The 22,900-nt window shown below is 31.0% G+C and overlaps 2 protein-coding genes and 1 non-coding gene across 7 annotated transcripts; 1 reads left to right on the top strand and 2 right to left on the bottom strand.

Moving 5' to 3' along the window:
• Positions 1-811: 811 nt before the first annotated feature.
• On the top strand, positions 812-7,115 carry LOC107935595 (uncharacterized). Its single transcript, XM_016868217.2, has 18 exons — positions 812-1,140; positions 1,235-1,413; positions 1,681-1,785; positions 1,877-1,945; positions 2,081-2,228; positions 2,703-2,785; positions 3,095-3,150; positions 3,913-4,049; positions 4,172-4,262; positions 4,342-4,407; positions 4,482-4,698; positions 5,217-5,318; positions 5,416-5,501; positions 5,596-5,718; positions 5,866-5,935; positions 6,022-6,113; positions 6,608-6,712; positions 6,801-7,115. Exons 1-18 carry the CDS (start codon positions 827-829, stop codon positions 6,912-6,914), a joined length of 2,157 nt encoding a protein of 718 aa, XP_016723706.1. The 5' UTR covers positions 812-826; the 3' UTR covers positions 6,915-7,115.
• Positions 7,116-8,458: 1,343 nt separating this feature from the next.
• Positions 8,459-12,354, bottom strand: LOC107935596 (uncharacterized). Of its 5 annotated transcripts, none has more exons than XM_016868221.2 (12): positions 12,283-12,354; positions 11,897-11,963; positions 11,668-11,769; positions 11,452-11,568; positions 11,135-11,372; positions 10,925-11,052; positions 10,515-10,849; positions 10,327-10,426; positions 10,167-10,226; positions 9,701-9,784; positions 9,476-9,592; positions 8,459-8,930 (listed from the first exon to the last, which is right to left on the bottom strand). In XM_016868221.2, exons 2-12 carry the CDS (start codon positions 11,936-11,938, stop codon positions 8,631-8,633), a joined length of 1,623 nt encoding a protein of 540 aa, XP_016723710.1. In that variant the 5' UTR covers positions 11,939-11,963; positions 12,283-12,354; the 3' UTR covers positions 8,459-8,630. The 5 variants fall into 5 exon arrangements, with proteins under 5 accessions (XP_016723710.1, XP_016723709.1, XP_016723707.1 ...); XM_016868220.2 differs by having other exon boundaries at positions 12,279-12,343; XM_016868218.2 differs by having other exon boundaries at positions 12,079-12,290.
• Positions 12,355-21,167: 8,813 nt separating this feature from the next.
• On the bottom strand, positions 21,168-21,240 carry TRNAF-GAA (transfer RNA phenylalanine (anticodon GAA)). Its single transcript has one exon. It is a non-coding gene; the product is annotated as a tRNA-Phe (tRNA).
• Positions 21,241-22,900: the final 1,660 nt, after the last annotated feature.

The following is a 22,900-nucleotide window of genomic DNA, read 5'->3' on the forward strand; positions in this document are numbered from 1 at the left end:
TTTTGAACTAATGAGAAAACTTTTTATTTTTCATCATATTACTAAATTCACATTTAAAAATAAAAAAGTTAAAAACTAATTATAATTTATTAATAGTTGGAGTTGTGAGAATTATATATTTAAAAATAATTATAATTTAATTTAAAATTATTAAATAAAAATATTATTTTGATTTTAAAATAGAGTTATTACTTGAATAGAATCTAAGCATAAAATATACCGAAAAATTTAACTATAATTATAATTACAATTACTAATTAAAAATTTTGATGAAGTTGTACTAATTTTATTTTAAAAAAAGGTTGTGCTAATTTTATTAATGTAAAATAAAGTTATTATTGAATAAAATTTTAAGTATCTGAATAATTAATTAATATTAAATTATTAATATTAATTAGTTATTAATTTGAATAATATTACATTGTATTAATTATATAAAGTAAAATTATATTATAGGTTGAATATGTTAAAAATGCTGATTTGAAAATTTTTTATTATAATATTTGAACTGATAAATTAAAATGTTTTAATTATATTCGATAATTTAAATAAAAAATATTATTTTAGGTTAATTATAACGAATATAAATAAAATATTTAAATATAATTAAATATTAAATTTGTAAAATCTTGTTTATAATTTTATTTATTTTAATATTAATATTTGTATTTCATAATTTTGTTGATATATTTAAAATATTATAGATATACACATCAAAAGCCATTGACTTCCGAAAATCCAACGGTCTGGATGATTCCACGATGACAAGAACTCAATCCTACCTAAAATACACCTGTTTACACCTGATCCACTATCAAATTCTTCGATGGCTATTTCGAGCCTCACTCGCTTAGCCACTTCCACCATTAATTCACCACCACCATTCACCACCGTTCTCATAATTTCTCGCTATTTCACTAAAAGAATCATCTTCACCACCGCTACTCAAAAAAATAATCCACCCCGCAGTTTCAAAACAATGTCTTCTTCTCAAAACAGCAAAGTAACAGCACCGTACGGTTCATGGAAATCACCCATCACAGCCGACGTCGTTTCGGGTTCATCTAAACGGCTCGGTGGCACCGCCGTTGACCCTCAGGGTCACCTCTTTTGGCTTGAGTCACGACCTTCTGAATCTGGGTAATTTCAATGTTTTTGAATCGCTTATATAATATCTATTTTGATATCGATTATGAGTTTTGCCTTCTTTTTTTTTCTTTTTTTTTTGGAAAAGACGGGTGGTTCTTGTTAAGGAAGCTGGAGATGAACCGATTGATATTACACCACCGGAGTTTGCTGTACGGACGTTGGCTCAAGAGTATGGAGGAGGAGCGTTTAGGATTTCTGGGGATACGGTGATTTTCTCAAATTATAAAGATCAGAGATTGTATAAGCAATCAACCAGTTCCAAAGGTTCATACTTTTACTGTGTTTTCACCTTAAAAAGTTAGGATTAGGATTAAATTGATGGAATTTGTAAGTTTAGAGTGTTGAATTTGTTGAATTTTTAGAATTAGGACCAAATTGAAAATGTTAGGGTCTAAATTTGTTATTATACCAATCAAAATCGGTGACCAAAATAGTAACACCCTCGAACTGGGTGACTATCTGGTAGTTTATCCTAAAAGTTAAGCTCTTTTATTGGCTTTAATTAACTGATTCCAATGGATGGCAGAGCAGGTTCTTGTCCAGTTCCAATCACTCCAGATTATGGAGGACCAGTTATAAGTTATGCCGATGGGGTTTTTGATTCAAGGTTTAATCGTTATATCACCGTAATGGAAGGTTAGTCACTTTGTGTTGTATGTTCCTTTTCTCTAGAGTTAATGGGTTTTTGAATTGTCCCTTTTTATTAATTGAATCTTATCTATCACAGATCGCCGTGTAAGTAGTACAAATTCAACCACAACAATTGTAGCGGTGCCGCTTGACGGGACTATCCAAGGTACTTAATTTCTCTAGAAATGCAACTTATCTTCTTTGTAAATTATGTTGCATATGATGTTAGCTTTATCTGTTATTGTTTGTTGTTTCGTATGTTTACAAGAGATGAATTTTATTTCCTTTTGTTAACTTTCAGAACCAAATGTATTAGTGAGTGGCAATGATTTCTATGCTTTCCCTCGAGTGGACTCGAAAGGTGAAAGGATGGCATGGATTGAATGGAGTCATCCTAACATGCCATGGGATAAATCGGAGCTCTGGGTTGGCTATATTTCCGAGAATGGGTGAGTTGAATTCTTTCAGTGGTCACATAGCTCGTCTTTGGAATTCATTTTGTTTCGTATAACATTCCTTGTTTAAATTGAAAGCTTAGTTGTTATAGAGGTAAAAGTACCATAGAGGCCTCTGTAGTAGGAGTCAGATTGTATTTTGCCTCCCTCTACTACTAAAAAAGGGGGGAAAATTAATCCTTGTACATTTGTTAAAAATTTCATTTATTTGTACCGTTAAAAACTGATAGTGACGCCATGTATACGTCATGCTAGGTACAAAAATCAATTTTTTAACAGTAAAAATGGATGAAATTTTTAATAGGATCAATTTGCTCTTTGTCCCTTCTTTTATTAAAGGGAGCAAAATGCAATCTGACTCCTACTACAAGGGCCTCCATGGTACTTTTATCATGTTATTGATTGTTGAATCTGTTCATCTTTGGTACTATAAATATATTGATAACTATGGATTGTTATGTCATGCAGAGACATACACAAACGTGTTTGTGTAGCTGGTTATGATCCTAAAATCGTGGAGTCTCCTACTGAGCCGAAGTGGTCCCCTACAGGTATTCTGTAATAATTTTCTTATTTTGTGAACAATTCTAAATATGAAATATAGGCTTTCATGATACTTACATAAATATTTTGGAGTTTTCATGAATGAAATGGTATGTTCTTTAACATCTGTGTTATTGGGGAAAGTCCGTCCTCCCCCCGCCCCCCAAATTCGGTCATTTCTGCCTGGTTTAAGCCAATTAATTCGATGTTCTTCTCTCTTTTTGATATTTTCTTATCTTATAGGTAAGTGACTGTTCATGTATCAGTTGTTTAATAATTTATCAGTGAAATATTAAAATATTTTTGAATTTGTGCAGGAGAACTATTTTTCATTACAGATAGAAAAAATGGATTTTGGAATCTCTATAAATGGGTAAGTTCCTTTTTGTTGATTGCTTGTAATAGTTCTAATTAGTATTATAAGATGAGTTTCATTAGTTTTTTTGGCATAATGATAAATTTAGCTTTAAAAATTTTCATTTTCTACTAATTTGACCCTTATTCCTTTTTTTCTGAGCTAAATTTGATTATTAACCTTTTAAGAAAATGTCAAATTGCTTTTCTTTAACAGAAATATTGACTAAAACATCAATTTTTTAATGAATTTGGCATGACAACTCGTGTGGCAATATACTTGCAATTCGTGCTGACATGGCACTATTTGTCTTATATGTCACTGTCAACAAATAATTTTAAAATTATAAACATAAAAAATAAATCAAATTGAAAAAGAATTATGAAAAGTTCTTAAAAATTCAAAAATATTAACATGAAGTACACGTAGATTGCCACACAGACTGCTATGTGTAAAAATTTAACATTTTAGTCAGTATTGCCATTAAAAAAAATCAATTCGACTCTTTTTCAAAAGGTTGATGGTCAAATTTTATTATTTTTAAAAGGTTGAGGGCCTAATTTAACATACACAAAAAAAGAAAAAAGAAAAAATGCCAAATTGACAAAAAGATATAAGCATTAAGGGCTAGATTTGATATTATGCCATTTTTTCCCATTCTCTTTTCTCCCTCCAAGGTGGTTTGTCGAGGTTTTCTGCATTATAGTCCTTGTTTGTGCATTTATCTGACCTTAAGAGTGTCTATCAAAATTAATCGCCTTTTATCATCTATTGGAACAGGTTGAATCTAAGAACGAGGTGCTTCCACTTTATCCTTTGAATGCTGAGTTTGCAAGACCATTATGGATTTTTGGGATGAATTCTTACGAGTTCGTCAAGAACGAGGCTGGAAAAACCTTAATTGCTTGCACTTATAGGTAATTCCAAGAAAATTACTATCCGACATACTTTGATATACAAATAAGATCTTTGTTGGAAAGAGAAAAAAGAACATGTTTCTAGTTTTTTGTTGATTGATACCTTGAATGTCTGAACGCAGGCAGAATGGGAAGTCGTATCTTGGAATTTTGGATGATGTTCAGGGTTCATTTTCACTGCTCGATATTCCTTTCACGGATATAGACAATATTGTACTTTCAAAACCCAAATTTATTTGTAGGTAGGAAATTATAATGACATTCTTTTAAAGATATGCTTTTTCATTTACAGGCTTCATGGAATGATTATCTGTATGTCGAGGGAGCCTCTGCGGTTCATCCTTCATCAGTGGCTAAGGTAAGGTTGCCCTCTTCTTCTACATGTAGAGATCTTACGATTACGGTCTTAACATTCTTTTGTTGTCGTTGAAGGTGACTCTAGATGGTCGTAAAGTAGTTGATTTCAAGATTTGTTGGTCGTCTTCGTCAGATTGTTTAAAGTACGAGTCTTACTTCAGTCAACCGGAGTTAATTGAATTTCCGACAGTGGTTCCTGGTCAAAATGCCTATGCTTACTATTATCCGCCAACTAATCCGCTTTATCAAGCTAGCCAGGAAGAAAAGCCACCATTGCTGTTGAAAAGTCACGGTATGATATTTGCTTATCTTGAAAGCTGGTTAAAATGCCCCTTCACTTAATGAGTGTTGTCCCCCGTGCATTGGCAAATTCCTTGGTAAAAGTGCCACAAAAGACCTTGTAAAAGGAGTCAGATTGCATTTTACTCACTCTACAAAAAAATGGGCAAATTAGTTTTTGTACGTTAGATCAAAGAGCAAATTGGTCATCCTTTTAAAAATTCCATCCATTTTTAATGTTAAAAATTGATCTTTGTATGTTAGTATAATGTACATGTGGCACTTCATGTGTCACTATTTGGTTTTTCCGCCAGGCACAATAGTTTTTAATAGTATAAATAGATGAAAATTTTAAGAGAAAGGACTAATTTGCAATTTGATCTAATGTACAGGGACTAATTTGCCCATTTTTTGAGTAGAATAGGCAAAATGCAATCTGACTCCTAGTACAGGGGCCTCTATGATACTTTTACTTAAATTCTTTCCATATTTGATTTCATTGTGATGTATATGTTATGAAATATATGGCAGGAGGACCTACTGCTGAAACTCGTGGAATTTTGAATCTAAGCATCCAGTACTGGACTAGCCGAGGTTGGGCATTTGTGGATGTTAACTATGGTGGAAGCACAGGTTTGTTCTCCTTGCCTAACATGCAGACACGTTCATTTTTGGTTTATATCTGATTAAGTATGGTGATTTGTTTGGACTACACGACACAATTTTGTAGGTTACGGAAGAGAATTTCGTGAACGACTTTTGGACCGTTGGGGAATTGTTGATGTTGATGACTGTTGTAGCTGTGCTAAATTTTTGGTAATTTGTTCAATTATTGCCAAAATTCTAATGAATGGAGATGTATCGTAGACAATACTGCTCTGTCATGATAATGCATGTTTCTTTTCTCTAGTTGGAGAACGGGAAGGCAGATAAGGAACGACTTTGTATAACAGGAGGCTCTGCCGGTGGGTACACAACCTTAGCAGCTCTTGCTTTTAGAGATACATTCAAGGCTGGAGCTTCCCTCTATGGGGTAATTTATTTCTCATTTTTTTCAATTACGAGTCCACCGAAATATCCTCCTCTTTTGTATTTTGGCGCTGTATGCATATATCTTGAATCTTAGAAGCACGAAACTGAAAACCGACAGTTTTATATGGTATAAATCTTTTTTGAGCAGGTAGCTGACTTAAACTTGTTGAAGGCCGAGACACATAAATTCGAATCCCATTATCTTGATAAACTCGTTGGTAAGTAGAAAAAAGTCAACCAATCACTAGTTTGATTTTAAATTCTTATCCTTTTAGTTGTTTATCATATCCCTTGCCATTTGCAGGAGATGATAAGGCTTTCTTCGATCGATCACCCATCAATTTTGTAGATAAATTTTCTTGTCCCATAATTCTCTTTCAGGGACTCGAAGACAAGGTACATAAATTTTCTTCTAAAACTCTTTTTTGGTACATAATAGTGAAGATCAAGGGGTTATTAGTTAAGACTTGAGTTTGTAGAAGTACCATGGAGGCCTCTATACTAGAAATCGGATTGCATTTTGCCCTCTATTCAAAAAATAGTCAAATTAGTCTCTCTATGTAAGATCAAAGAGAAAACTGACCCTTTCGATAAAATTTCATCCATTTCTACTATTAAAAACTGGTCATTGTCTGGTTATTCTGTCATACGCCAGTTTTTAATTGTACAAATGGATGAAATTTTTAGTAGAAAGGACCAGTTTACTCATTGATCTAATATACAAGGACTATTTTTCCATTTTTTGAGTAGAGGGGGCAAAATGCCATCTGACTCTTAGTCGGGAGCCTCCATGGTATTTTTACCCCTTCGTCACTTGAAATTTGTCTTCAAAAATTGTTATTGCAATTCAAGCAGACTTCAGTATTTTGAATAACCTTTACGTGTCACAGGTTGTACCCCCGGATCAAGCTCGTAAAATCTACAAGGCATTGAAGGAAAAGGGTTTGCCTGTTGCTCTTGTCGAGTATGAAGGCGAACAGCATGGTTTCCGCAAGGTATATATACATCCCACTCTTAAATATATACTTTGAATTTTCATCATACCGAAATATGATTGATCCTTGTGATACCGTACTTAAATAGGCTGAGAACATTAAATTCACGATAGAACAACAAATGGTGTTTTTTGCACGGTTGATTGGACGCTTCAATGTTGCCGATCCCATTACACCGATCAAAGTAGACAACTTCGACTGAGCACCAAGATAAGTCTTTTAGTTCATGGAGTTCACTTACATACGAATTACTTGTAACGTATTACTGTTTTATAGTTTTCAGGTAGCTCGATTACTAGAGTCTGCACTTAGAACACTTAAAACACTTTTCATCACTGTAAACCCGAAAAAGTAGCCTGATAACCGTAACGTTTTTCTATGAATAAGAAGGGTCATTTTCATATATCTAAGTTCTCAAAACGATCATTTATTATTTAGGGCCACCACAGTGGTCCTCATGGCAATGGCTTTTAAGTACATTTTCGTTTTCGTCACAGCATAGCAGAAGGTAACATGGGTGAATGGATAAAGTATTAAAGGTACCAGAACCACCATGAGAAAACTAAAGGCTGCATTGCTTTAATAGCTTTAGTTATATGCCTACTTTGCAAAAGCTTGAATGTTCTTTGCCCCACTTTGATCCGATCAGCCTCATAATAGTTGGGACAGCACTACTTTATTGAACCATGATAATTAAAGCTCTAAGCTAGCTTTGTCATATTCCCACCAAAATGCCTAAGGTAAAAGTATTATGGAAGCCCTTGTATTAAGAGCAAATTGGTCTTTTTATTAAAATTTTTATTTATTTTTATTGTTAAAAACTTGTCCCTATACATCAAGAGGTATACGTGGTATTTTACGTGTCATTATCTTGTTATTCTTCTAGTTGTGTCAGTTTTTAACAGTACAAATGAATAAAAATTTTAACATAATGGATTGATTTGCTTTTTGATTTAATGTTAGAGATTAAATTGCTCATTTTTTTAGTAGAAAGGACAAAATACAATCTGATTTTTAGTATAAAGGCTTCCATGTTACTTTTACTCCTTATGTAAGCTACAAATATGAATTAATGTATCAAACGTGAATTGTTGAGCCCTTTTACTATTAGTTTCTATATGGTATTTGCTCTTTTGCCAAATAAAGGAAGTCATTATCAGCTTCAATTGGTATTGACCTTCAATGGTTGTCCAAACAGATCATAATGGTCTAGCCTAGAAAAGGTTTTTTAGGTTGCCTGCTTCTTATGGACCATAAGGGATAGCTTTTGGATATCAACAAGGTTAACCTGCATCGGGTATCAGTAGCTTTCCTTGAATGCAAAGGCTTAATAATGGGTTAGAGTATCTGGAAGGTCCCTGCATTTTATGGACTAGATTAGATTAGTCTCTATATTATTGAAAAAATCAAATAAGTTCAAATTTCAATAACATTTACTGTATAAAAAGACTAAATTGATTCTTTTTATTGTAAATGTCAATTTGATCTTACTTGATTTTTTTAATCAAGTTCTTATAATACAGGGACCTCTTAGGATACATTCGCCATTAATGTATGCTAGAATTCCAGTTCAGTTTCTTCTTTCAAAAGAGACATAAATGCTCGATAGCCCTAAACATTCTAGACAATTAATGATGCTGATAATGCTTACACCTACTTTTCTTTGATAGTTTAACTCATTTTCAATGAATACAACTTAAAACTTGAATATATATATATATATACATATATATATGCGCGCACGTGTGCCAGATAATTATCCATGGATAGAAGTATTTATTAATTACATGTAGAAAACGCTGATGAAAATTCTTTTCACAACTACTTTCCAATTACTCTCTACTTGGTATTTGATCTAAGACTGTACAAGAGGTGATACCCTTCAACAAGTTCCAAGTGAATGCCAAAATGATATATTTTATGTGCATAAAAGGTACCTAAAGTTGAACTCATAAGGTATAATTTGAACAAACTTTACAAGAGACTCTCCTTGAGCTCTTTCTAGATATTTAATTGCTTCTTTTCCTAGTTCATTGGGTAATTGAAGGCAAATCCAATCAAGCAATGAATCTAAGTCCTTAGCAAAGTCAAGCAAGTACCAATCTAATAGCTTTGGGATTGCAAACTTTGTTGATGAAATCCCAACTGCAGCCTGCAAGTACTCTCTCTTGGCCACTTCCAACTCGTTTTCAACTTGAGAAGAGGTATAAACTCGAACCTTCATGCAATGGAATTGAAAAAATTGGTATTATGTCACAACTAAAAGATGGTAAAAGTATCATGGAGGCCTTTATTAGGAGACGAAATGCATTTTGCACCCTCTACTTAGGGATGGGCAAATAAATCATTGTACGTTAGATCAAAGAATAAACTAATCCTTTCTATTAAAAATTTTATCCATTTTACTGTTAAAAAATGACATGATTAATAGAATAACCACACAATTACACGTGGTGTCTCACGCGTATCTCATTCTAACTTATAAATGAAAATTTTTAAAGGAAGGATCCGTTTGCTCTTTAATCTAATGTATTGAGATTAATTTGCCCATTTTTTAAGTGGCGGGAGCAAAATGTAATCAACTCTTAATATAAAGGCTTCCATAATACTTTTATCATCAGTAAAGTGCTTTGGAGTCAAAATAAAGAAAGAAGGAAACAATGGCAATGGCATTAAAACTAGGTGATGTTGATACATAGAATCAACTATCAAAGTATCAAGGACCACTGAAAGTGTTTTGCAATACAAAAGTGGCGAACTTACAGCAGGAGAGGACCAGCTTCCACATGCAAGTGCAAATGTCACCAATGGTTCAGATAATTCCAATCCGAACATGCTCCTGGCTGTCATTTCATCATTTTTGGTACCCTTTGGAAAAGCCTATATCATAGTTCAGGTACAAAATATAATGGAAGACTTAATTATCAAGCTGAAATAAGATAAAATTATTGAAGTTTGTAAAACAAATTGGAATGAGGTACCACTTACAAATTTTGAGTGGTAAGGCAATCTGAGAATGAAATGTTCTATAGTTATTGCATTCAACAGGTGTCCCCCAACATTTATGGTTGCCTGTTACATAAAAACATGCAATTGAATTGTTGTTTAGGAGAAGTAGTATTCTATTTTGTTTTTTTTTTTGAAAAACTAGATAATTAGTTTCTGTACATTAAATTAAAAAGTAATTTGGTCTTTTTTGTTAAAATTTTTATCAATTTGTACTGTTAAAAATTGACGTTACTGATAGAATAACCAGATAGTGAAGGGAATAGTTTTTAGTAGTAAATATGGATGAAACTTTTAACAGAAGAATCACTTTTTTTCTGTTATCTAATGTAGAGGGACTAATTTACCTATTATTTGAGTAGAATGGACAAAATGCAATTCAATTTCTAGTATAGGGGCCTTTATGGTAATTTTACCCCAAAATAATGTGGTTTTGGGACATCCTTACCTTTCTCATCAGTTCCACAACCATTTCTGGACTTTCTGGTACTCCTTGTTCTAAGAATGCCTGAAATCAACATCAAGAAATAAGTGAATTCCACATGATAGCATAAACTAGATGCATTAAAAGATAAAAAGTACCATCATGATGATCAAGGTTCACATACATTCATCATGCAAGAATTATAAATATTTATCCAAAATGCAAGCTTTTCTTGATGGTTAAGGTTCTGCAAGTCCAATGAGGCCAATCTTGCAAGGAGGAGTCTGTGAAATACAACACAAAAAACCATCAACATTGTTTCTAAAAACATCAAATGAACAAAGAAACTAAATGTAACAACATATGACTTACTTCAATCTATGCAACAGAAATAAAGAATTCGATGTTCGATTTAGATTGATCGAGTCATCACTGATCGAAACTAAATGCTTATATGGTCCAATATCTCTCCTTCCATAATCCGAACAAATACCGTAAGGATCACGAAATCCGGTTTCTTGAGACCCCAGCATTGACAATGAAGGAAAAGTTTTCTTTATTGAGTTCATTCTTAAGAAAATGCTGGATAAACATCTTATAAGGTCCTCCGAAACTTTATTCGGTCCATCGTCTCCCGACATTCTCTCATCGGGGATGCTTATATTTCGTGTTTCTGCGTTGCTTTGGTCTCTCACTCTACATTCTATCTGGAAGTGTAAAACAAGTCATCCACACCTAGCTGCAATTACAATAACTTGAATCAAAAGAAACTGGTTTCGTACCTGCAACTTTTGAGGATCTAAACGCTTCTCCGATGACTTCGAATTGATCAGAGGTCTCTTCAAAAGAGGTCCCTTATTGCTCTTTGTGGAATTAGTCCAAGACTGATTCTCTTTTCCTCTTTTATCATCTGGAAAATAACAATGGATGATCAAATATGCTAATGGCATTGGCGTGACTCATCAGAAGTTAAAAAACCCCAAAAAACTAACCCGAAAAGCATCGTGAATAACTTGCCATCGATGTGCATCGAGTTAAAGTTTTCGGTTGCTGATGTTTAGGATTATCCAAGCAAGGTTCATTCAAATCAACTGAACTTTCCATGTTCCTTTTCGACGATGATATATAAACAGCTTCTTGATATAAGTCTTGTCGGAAGTGTACCACCTGTTCTTCGAGCCGAACGATCTCTTCTTCGAGTACTGCCACTTCAGCCAAAAGCTCCAATGTCTACAAAAATCAGAATCAACAATGTCAGTCACCAATATGTGAAGTTTTTAAAGGAAGCAACAATGGTGAATTTACTAACTGAAGGAGGAAGATATGGAGGAAGACGAGGTAAAGCTCCCAAAGGTCTATTAAAAGCTCTCTCTAAAGCTCTATGAATATTCTCTTCTTGTCTAAGCTTCTTCTTCAATTTATCAACCTGATAAAAAAAAAGATTGAAATAGCTTTCAAATTTTCAATACAATCAAGTCCTAATTGTAAATTTTCCTGAGAAAATGAGATAAGAAAATGTATATACATCTTGTTGAAGGGCCATTTTTCTCTCATTGATCGAAGCTCGTTTGTTTTTCATTGCCTTTGTAGTAACCATTGACTTGGTCCCCTGCATATCTGCTTTCTCCTTCAAAGAGACAAAAAAGCAAACAGTCAGCTTTGTTTAAGCCTAGAAAATTCACATTTTCCTGGAAAATTTGGAATTCCACAAAAATCCCAGTTTAACCATTGGATTAAAATGCTTGAAAATTTACTTTTTCATGCTTCAATGGAACTTTCTTGGCTTTGGTATTCATATTTTTCAACACTCAAACACCTTATCTGCAACAATAAAAAGAAAGCACCCAAATTCAGAAAAACTTCATATAAACGACAACAATTTAGCACATTCAATAATTCACCAACAGATTCAGACCACTTAAAAGGGTTTCAATACCAAGTAAAAGTTCTAAATGAAACAGCTTTCATCAATGGAAGAATCAAAATGAAAAACAACAAATTCTAAAAAGAAACAAAGGAAAGAATGTTCCTATGTATGAATTTTAAAGTTGAAGCAAAGAGAGTTAAAAAGAGGGGGGGGGTATCTTGAAAACAAGATAGAGCCGAACATAAACTCCATGAAGAAGAAACACTCACTTGCCTGTGTCATCATGAATCAACGCGAGTCTTTTATTTTATTTTTTTCTTTTTCACTTCTCTAACTGTTAAATACTAAATAATGATAATATATTCTTCGGTTATGGCTTTTTTACCTATAAGGTCCCCCTTCTTCAACTTTTATTTAGTTTTGGGATAAGGCAACATTTGATCTCTGAATTTGATATTTGTTAGGCATTTATGTTCAGCAACCCGAAAACTAGGTAAGGTTCGGATTGCCTACCTGCGACCCAGATAGGGCCTACTGGTCGTATACATGCAAGGCTTATGGAATGAAGCTCGCAAAGGGTGTTTGCAAGGAAGCTTGTAGACCTAGCTCGCACAGGACAAGAGGAGTTCGCAAGGGGAGCTCGCAGGAGCCCAAGGAGTGTCTAGCATGCGGCCTAGAGCAGAACACGTATCCAGCATGCATAGAGTCTGTTAAGAGCGTCAATTCTAAGAACAGTAGCTATGTATATAAGGATTCAGTTGTCCCCTCTAATGGGACACAACGAACAAATTACTCAACAATATTTTTTTAATTTGGTCCCTAAATTTAGAAATTTTCACAATTTTGGTCAATGTAATGGTATGACACTTTGAGATTATGCCACGTGATTAATTAAATTTTTTTTTATAAAAATTATTAATTTTAGGTGATGATGTGGTAAAATATAAGAGAGCCACGTCATCGGATTAAAATTTGAAAAAAAAATGTCAAGTTTCAAGATTAATATAAACAAAAAAGCTGAGGGACTAAGTTGGAAAAAGGTTACCAAAATTCAAGGACTAAATTTCACATGTTAAATTTTAAATTGGGTATCTAAACTTCAACTTTTTTCAATTTAGTCATCAAATTACTATTAGATCAACTGTTAGCTTTGACATTAAATGTAAAAAAAATCACATGTTGGGTTATTATATATATATACACATATGGTAATGAATATAATGATGGGTTATTGAATGTTGGTTTTTTTTTTTAATAATTGGAAAGTAATTTATGGATTGAATTTTGTAGGGAAAAAGCTGCACAAATCACATGTTTGCCAACTAAACATTTTTAAAAAAATACTTATAATATGTTTTTATTAATGTAAAACATTAATAATATTGATGCAATAAATTATTAGAATTGTACCACATTGTATTTTGGGTAAATTTTAGAATTTCCAAAAAAAAAAACACAATACTTCAGGAAATACAGTTGACCTATATATTTTTATTTTTGAATAAAATCTATACCATTTGGGCTATATATTTCCTTTTAAGAAAACTTATGCATTGACTCTAATTAGATTTATTCGGTCTAATTATGGTTTTAGTCACTCTACTTTGCTAAAATTTATGGTTTAATTCGTCTATTTCAACCTGGCATAATTTGATTTGTTTGCTTTTTAATAATATGTTATTAATAGATTAAACTAATAACACTTTTATTTGGTCACAAAATTAGGGTCACGTGGAAATCCAGTCAAACCGTGTTCAATAAACAATAGATTTATACGTCATAGAATGTTTAATATTAAAAAAAATCATATTATCACATTAACAAAAACAATTAACAATGTTATTAATTTGGACCTATTAATAAAATTATAAAAGGTAAAGTGTGACCAAATTATGTCAATGTGTGACATAGTAGTTGCTCACCCCATCCCTTAATCATATGGTCAAAGGTTTGATTTGATCCTGCTCATGAAATGAAACACATTTTGTAGCCAGCTGTTTACTTTTTCGGAGAGCACTTATGACGAGGGAATTAGTTATTGCTACCAGAAGTGGATACCCTGATTTCAACAAAAAAAATTAAAATAGAAGGATTAAATCTCAATTTTCAAGATAATAAAGGGATTAAATGCATAACTAAACCTTTTTTTTTATATTTTATTTTATAGATTTTTCTTGTTTCATGATTAACATTGGGATGATTAATACAATACGTTTCAACGCGCTCGAACCCACGTCCTTTTGCATAACAGTAATATCAATGTCAATTGAGTTAGGACTCACTCGACATAATTTTATTACAAGATATCTTTGATTTTTTTAAAAAAATTTATTTTGTGATATGTATAAATGAAATGGACGCACCACCCATAAGCATGTGATGGCGACTATTAAACTAAAATAATTAATTAATACGTTTTAATTTAATTTAATTTGTTATCATTATTAGCTGTTGGAAATTCAGTCAATTCTTCACATTTTTTTTAAAATAATGGATTCCCAATGGTTTTTTATTATAATAATTATAATAGAATTATTAATTTTTATTTTTATTCTTTGAGAAGATGATTTTATCATTGTTAATTGACTACTGAGGTTGATAATAGACCTACTACGAACAAGCCAATTGGGTTTGGAGAATTAAAGCAGACAACTTTTATATATATATATATATATATATAATTATAAAATATTTTGGAATAAGTTATAATAAAATGGAATGATAGATTATGAAAATGATTAGTGAAATTAAAATAAAATTGTAGTTTTGTTGATTGAGTCTTAGCTTAATTAGTATGGGTATTGTTGTCAATGTAAGAGGACGTCGTTTCAAATACACTGAAGCGCACTATCCTCCTATTTATAGGTTGAGGAGAGACTAGACATTGTACCAAAAAAACAAAACAGATATGATTAGAATTTGTTATAAAATTATTCAAAAAATATATATCATTTTCTCATTGCATTTTAATGTCTAATAAAAATTAAAAAAATCCTTAATGGTTAAATTAGTTCTTAATGTAACATACGTGGCATTTAATTTTGCATATTTATTGATTTTTAATTTATTAAATATTTTTGATTTCATGTAATTAATTTAAAGAAATGTAATTTAAAATGAGTATAAATGTAATTTCAGTTTTAATAAAATATTCTAATATTCTAAATTTAACAATAAAAATAAATTATTTTTAAAAATGATTATTTTAAATGTATTTTTACAAAAAAAATATTAATGTTAATTTCCCTATTTTATGGAACTTTGTTATTTCTCTTAATTTTTAAATAAATGGTTACTAACACTAAATTTAATCAATATTTTTTTATACATAATATATATGTGACATTAGAAAATAACCCAATATTAACTATAGTTTGGCAGAAACTTTTTTTATTAACTATTTTTTTCTTTGAAGATGATTATTTTTGTTTCTTTTTGAACAATCTTATTATAGGTTCTGATCATGTCTGCTCGTTTTGACACAATATCTAGAATTACTCATAGCCCCTCCTCAACTCATAAATAGGAGGATAATGTATTTCAACACACTCGAGCCCATATAATTTTATATTAACAAAATATCTATATCAATTGAGCTAAAAGTCAATCAGTAAAATTAACTATTTTTGTTGAACCATATAATGATTAGATTGTAGTACATTTTGAACCATATATATTGAGTTAATAATTAATGTAAAAATATGGTAACGTGCTTAAGTTACCAACCATACATGTGTTAAAAGATGTTAGATTAAAATGGTTGAATAAACGGCTCATTCATACTTACATGCTTTTAAAAATATGTCTAATTAAAATTATTCAATAACATTAGATCGAGATTAGAATTGAGTTATAAATTTGTGTGAGAATTAAAATGTAAATTTACCGTTATATTAGCTTATAATTTTCCATTTTCTAAAAGGATTTAATTAAATTTTATTATTTTAAGAGGTTAAAATGAAATTTTATCATATATTTTATAACTTTTTAAGGGACTGAAACATAAATTTTAGAGGGATAGAGCCATTGCCAATGTCTCATTCTAGCGCTCAAGGGTAACCACCTGATCCTTGCAAAGGGGGAAGGGTGACGAAAAAGGTGGGTCTTCAACAAGGACAAAGCCAGAAAATCATTTTGCCATCTTCAGGGGCAAAATGCCAACACTTGTCCTTTATCTATGCCCTTGGTCTCCAAGATGACGATCAAGTGAACGGTGAGGATGTTTCTAAAAAGACAATGAATGCTAAAAAAAAACCCTTATAATTTAAAGAAAAACTTTTCAAGAATGAAGAGATAGATGATTGTGATGTTATTAGATTAAACTAAACCCGATTTAAACACATTAAAATGTTCTAAAATCGAATATTAGTCTGGCCCAACTTGATTAGTTAGTTTACCAATCTCTTAGATGATGAGATATCAATCTCATGAAATCTAATCAAAATTGAAATTCTTGATTATGTTATCAATATTTGATTAAACTAATGGGGTTTACATCATATCTCCATAATACAACAATAAAAACAAAGATAATAAATTAGATTATCAATTCAACAATCTCAAAGAAATCACAATTATTGATTATTATTATTATTAATCTCCACAAACTTATAGATTTATCCTCTTATTAATTAAACAATTTTTTTAAAAATCTTTTCATTAATTATTAATTAATTATGCCATTGTTAATTGTTGTTAGGAGCAAAGTTGTAAATGACAAAGGAATTGGATCAATGGGGGCCATAGTGGAAACATGAAAAAGATGAAACAGCTTCTTCTTTAGCATCATTGGATGAAGTTGCTACCAAACGTTACTTCTTTTTTCATTATAAACAAACATATTGGGACCTACCAATTTACCATCCTCTCCTTTCCATATATATATATATATCAGTGTTTGTAATGATTCGATTAACAAAGTCGGATGGTCATCCATTAAAATTTTAGGTCTAATTTTGAAATTTAATCCTTATACTTTAATTATATATATATGTGTACTTTTATAATGTTTTTAGGATACAAAGTCAACTTTCATAATGTTATTAATAGGTCTAAATTGATAACGCTGTTAACTACTGTTTTAAAGTGATGACGTGGATTTTTTTTTGTAAAAATAGTTGTCTAAACTATCTTTACTGTAAGAGAGTTTTCAATAAAAAGGATTACATTATCATTTTAATGACAACCATTAGCAATGTCAACAATTTTACATCTATTAATAAAAGTAGAGAAGTTCAATTATGTCAAATTAAAGTAAAAAGATTAAATTTCAAATTTTAATATAGTAAAAGGCGTAAAACCACAATTAGATTAAAACTTTACATATTTAGTTAATTGAAACAATATGGTAAAAAGTAGACACGTCAATTGGTGGATCAAGTTGGTTTTGGGTCCGATCAATTAGGATAAGATTAATTCAAGGTTTTTGAGTCAATTTTAAACTTAGGTCATTTCGGGTTCATTTCATTCGAATTTGAGATTCATTTTTTTTTAATCATTTTAAGTTCATATAAGGTAAGAATTTATAGATCTAATAAAAAGTTCAAACAAGTTATGAAAAAAGCGTGAAATGGAAGTCCAAAAAGCAGACATGTCAATTGGTGGATTAAGTTGTTTTTGGGTTCATTTCATTCGAATATGAGATTTGTTTTTCGTGTTTTGATTATTTCAAGTTCATATAAATTTCGAGTTTGAATGAGATGGATTCAAGTAATTAATATTTTTATACCCAAATCAGATTGAATCAAATTTGAGTCGGTATTAATGAAATCAAACTTTTGGGATAAGATAAGAATGTATAGATGTAATAAAAAACTCAAACAATTTATGGAAAACGCGTGAAATGGAAGTCTAAAAAGGTAGGTCCATGGTTGAGCCCCCAAAAGAGAAATATAAGTAAATAGATTGAGAGACAAGGGGAATCATTGATAGGTGTAATCAACAACGTGACTATTCAGTACATCCCCATCAATATTTTTGCCATTGGTCTGGTCCTGTATTAGAAGGGCTTCAAACAAGGTCAAGGAATAAAGGAAATGATGGTCCAAGACCATAATACCCTACCAACACATATGCCTATATACAACTTATATAGGGCTCTAAAGCTTAGTCAATGTGGACATGTGGGCACCTTTTCCTTATGAAATGAAATAACATCATTTGTCATGCTCCTCAAAATCATTGTACTTCTTTCACCAAAGCTGCCATCTTATGTATATATATATATTATCATAATAATTTGAAGCAAGGAGGTAAAATTGAATGTTAGAAAATTCAGAGATTTATCAATTAGTTTTGCTCAGGGATTTTCGACTCTTTTAAAAGAAGTTTGTGAAGTTTTGGGAACCAACGAATTCAATAATATAGACGGTATTGTATTCTCAAGGTATATATATTCCATTTTAACCTTGAGAATTCTTTCATAGAGAAGTTTTTGAAGTATTATTTGTGCCTCTAAAAGCTGTATCTAGGGATGGTAAAAAAACCTAGATTTCGCGGGTTCTGACCCAACTTGATCTAATAGGGTCAATTTTTTTTTTTTTTTGGGAATTTGGTTTTGGGTTAGGTCTAATTCTTCAATTAGTTGGGTCAGGTCAGGTTTAGAGAAAATCCACCTCGCCCCAAGATATTTACCAAAACACCCTTTACATATAATATTAGTTTAAAATATATATAATAAAATTTATATTAGTATTTCTCTAACATAACTATACCTATAAAAGAATTAATAGTATCATTAAAAAATATTATTATTAATAAAAAATAAAAAGTTAAAAACTATGGTATATCAAGTTAGAGCTAAGTATATCTTTGATTTTTCGAGGTGGGTAAATTAACATTTAATTTTTAGTTGGGTCTAGTTATGTTGAGGATAAATCTGTAGAGGTCAAGATGGGCAAAAAAACAACTCTACATTGCCTTGTTATCATCTCTAGCCGTATCAAGTGAGAGCACCTCATCCACTAAGCATATCTCATATTTGTGCTTGTTAGAATATATTACCATTTGAGCTTAACGATCATTAATTTCAACATTAAGGAAGAGATATAATAGAATGTAAACACTAAAATGAGAAATTAGTGATGATTCAAGTTAACCAATACTTCAAGCAAAGCATTAGGCATATAGGAATTAGTGTGAATGTGAAAGGGAATAGATCATAATCAACAATGTCTTGAGTATTGAAGACATCAAAGATCAAAAAGGCATAGGCATCAAAGGTAAGTGGTCCTACTGTCTATGGAAGCTACAAATCAGTCCATTCCCATGGGTTTTTGGAGTCTTTTAGGTTTTCAAGTAGGAGAGTCAAGCCAAAATAGAAAAATTGGATAAGCAAATTGGCAATGGGGGTTGATACAATAATCCATATCCTCATAAAAAAAAAGGGCAAAAGCAACTAAGTGAAAAAAGGTATATATCTTTTATTAAGTGGCATGAACCAAAAGCCACATTGGGTTGGGGCTCAAAGTAAAGTTTAAGTATGATTGCTTTTACACAACCCCAACTTTGTCCCTAGAAATATCATCATTGCAAAAGACATTCATAAGTCTTCATTAGATCTATGAGTTTTATCCAAACTTGATTCCATCAATTTCATCATAAAATGTCATAGGCAAAAGATTGAACTCAAATTGACTAGTACGTGAATTAACTCAAATTTGAAACAATATGAATCGAAATTCAAAATGAACTAACAAGTAATTCGAAATTATCTAAATATGAAATAACCAAAACCCTTAATGACCCACAATGGCGTATTTTAGCATTGTGTTTTAGAGTATATTTAGGGGCGTGCATTTTTTAATTTTAACAGAATTAACCAACCAAACCGAATTAGTTTAGTTAATCGATTAGTCAACGAATCTAATTCAGTTAGGGATCAATTGAAGATTTTTAAAAATTTTAGTTATTGATTAATTCATTTTGAAACTAAGTAATTAACATTAACCAATTAGTCAAAATTATTGTTAATAATAAGTCGAATATATTAGAGATAGGTCCAATACGTTGCAGAAGACCAATATATAAAAATTAATGAATTTATAAATATTTTTATAATAGGTGTAAAAAATATCAAAACTAAAGTATTTGAAAAAAAACTAAAATTAAACTAAAAAAGTCAACAAAAAGTAAAAAATGTAAACAAATTAAAGTACAAAAAAATTTAATGTTTTTAGTGTAATGTTTGTTATCGTGTTATTTATTTTTTATCAAATTTATTTTTTTTGAAACAATGTTTAGAACTAATCATAACTCCTCTTCAACTCATAAATAGGAAGATAATTCGCTTCAACGCACTCAAACCCACGTTCTCTTGTATTGACAACAATAGACTCGATTGACATGTCTATTTAATTTATTAAAACATGTTTTAGTTAATCACATTTTATTATATTTTATCAATATACCTAAACTTTATTTTAACAATCTTATTTTCTAGTTTAGTTTCATGGCACAAGTAAAACAACTACAAAGCTAGCTTTAGCTTGTATCTTGTTATTTTCTTGGTTTTGCCTAAGAAGAACCAACACCCATAACTAGTTTGCCACTCACTCCACTTCACATGAGCATTTTAGATTCATAACATCTAATCCTAGACATTAAAGGATTTCCAAAAGAAACAGGTTGCTTTCTTCTTCTTTTTTCCTTGTTTTATTTACCACCCATTTTGTACTCTAATGAGAGCAAAGTTAGATCTAATCTTTGCATTGAAATCATCAATGAGGGAAGATTGTTGTTTTTCAATTAAGAAAACAAAGGGTAAATATACTTTTTCGATATTTGGACTTGGCTTCAAGGTTCAATTAAGTACTAAGGACTTGACCTCAAAGTTTAATTTGGTAGTTAAACTTTTTTTAGTTTAATTAGGTATATGAATTTGGCTTCATGGTTCAAATAAATCATTTAATGTATGTGCTAATTTAGATCAAAAAGTCAAATTCAAGTACTAATTTGAACAAAATAAACTTGTTTAAAATTAAGTTCAAATACAAAAATGTATATTTGCCCGATAATAAACAACCAAACCCAAAATAATTAGCTTAAATTGACCCAAACTTAATTAGAAAAATCTTCAAACCTAGGTAATCTGAACCTAAAAAAGCTCCAACCTGAACTTAGTTAACTAAAAGAATATAATCTTCAAAATTAGATATCAATGCGGTGAGCGTGGATCGAACACGCGACCTTCAGATCTTCAGTCTGACGCTCTCCCAACTGAGCTATCCCCGCCGACGCTTTTTAGAACTGTGCTTAAAGAAATATATTTTATCTTCATTCCCTCCAATGTATACCCAAATGTCTACCATTCGAAACCCTAGCTATAACACTTAATACAGGTCTAAGTGTTCTACAGACTAAAGCTGGACTCGACTTCAATTTATGAGTGATACAGATCACACTGTAAAATATTGATGCCAGATTTTCACTTAACAAGATCATAAATATTATTATCACAAATCAATTATATAAAACAACACAACAATACGATAATTAATCTTAATATTCAGGATCGAAGTCAAATTTAAGAGGCAGAAATTAAATTATAAATTTTTTGAAATTGAGATATATTAAATTTTATCATTGTATTAACTTATACCTTCACAATTTTATAACACGATTTTACCATCAAAGAATAGAAAAGGAAAGCGATGAGAGTTCAAACCAGAACTGTCAATGAGCATTTTTGCATCTTTTCCTTCGTTCTTTCGGTGACGACGACTGGTTTAGGATTTGAAGTCAATGACATGTTGAATCACTTGCGAAGATTGACTAAGACGAAGGCGAAGGAGATCCGATCATGGAAGGAGAGAAAGAGATCAGCCGTGAAGTGTGGTCTTGCCGCCGAGAAGAACACGGCGGAGGAAGAGGAGAAAGTAGCGCCATTGAAATGTATAGATCGAATAAGACGAGGGCGAAGGAGATCCTATCATGGAAGGAGAGAAAGAGATCGGCCGTGAAGTGTGGAGTTACCGTCGAGGAGAAGAAGAACACGGCGGAGGAAGAGGAGAAAGTAGCGCCATTGAAATGCGATTGGCGCCTTCTGCCCAATTAACCAATTAAATATTTTCCCGCTTTAACAGAAAATCTACCGGGAGCCGTTCAGTTTTTCCCTTTAAACGATTGCTGAAATTCATATTTTGATGCATTATGATGCTAAAATTTAAAATTTAATTTATGTATTTTAATTTAAAATAACTTGATATTTTATTTTTATTGTGGGATTATTTAAAATAGTTAATATAACAGTAAATTTTAATCCACATCCATAATTCAATTCGATTAATTCAAAATCAAATTTATTTTAATCTAATTTTATTATAAAAAATTCATAATTTAACTTTATTTAACTTGAATTCAGATTTATCTAAACTCAAATTCACTTGAATTCTAAACAATTTAAATCTAAAATAATTTGAATAAATAACCTAAAATGATATAAACTCATAATGAATGAAAAAAGAAATTCAAACCTCAAATTTGAATAATCCAAACTCAAAAAAACTAAATTTTTAAATTTTTAAAAACTCGATCCAAAACCAATTTAACTTAAAATAATCCAAATAGAAAGTGACTGAAATAAAAAATAATTTAAAATAGTTGCAAATAAATCCAAAAATACACCAGCTTTAGAATTTAAATGATTCAACCTCAAAACTACAAAATTTAAAAATACCATTACCCCAATTGACTCGATGAACCAAAAAAACAAGCTAAAGCCTTAAATCTACCTTAGTCTGAAAACCAATAAAAACAATAAAGATATCCAAAAAAATAAAAATAAAGCTGGAAAAATTTATAACCCAAATTGACTCAATGAAGCAACACAAATGAATGCTACAGCTTTTCAAAATTTAAATCCTATTTGCAATTTCTCCAATGAGATGCTAAA

The sequence above is a fragment of the Gossypium hirsutum genome, chromosome D06, assembly GCF_007990345.1.
Source record: "Gossypium hirsutum isolate 1008001.06 chromosome D06, Gossypium_hirsutum_v2.1, whole genome shotgun sequence".
Taxonomy (NCBI): domain Eukaryota; kingdom Viridiplantae; phylum Streptophyta; class Magnoliopsida; order Malvales; family Malvaceae; genus Gossypium; species Gossypium hirsutum.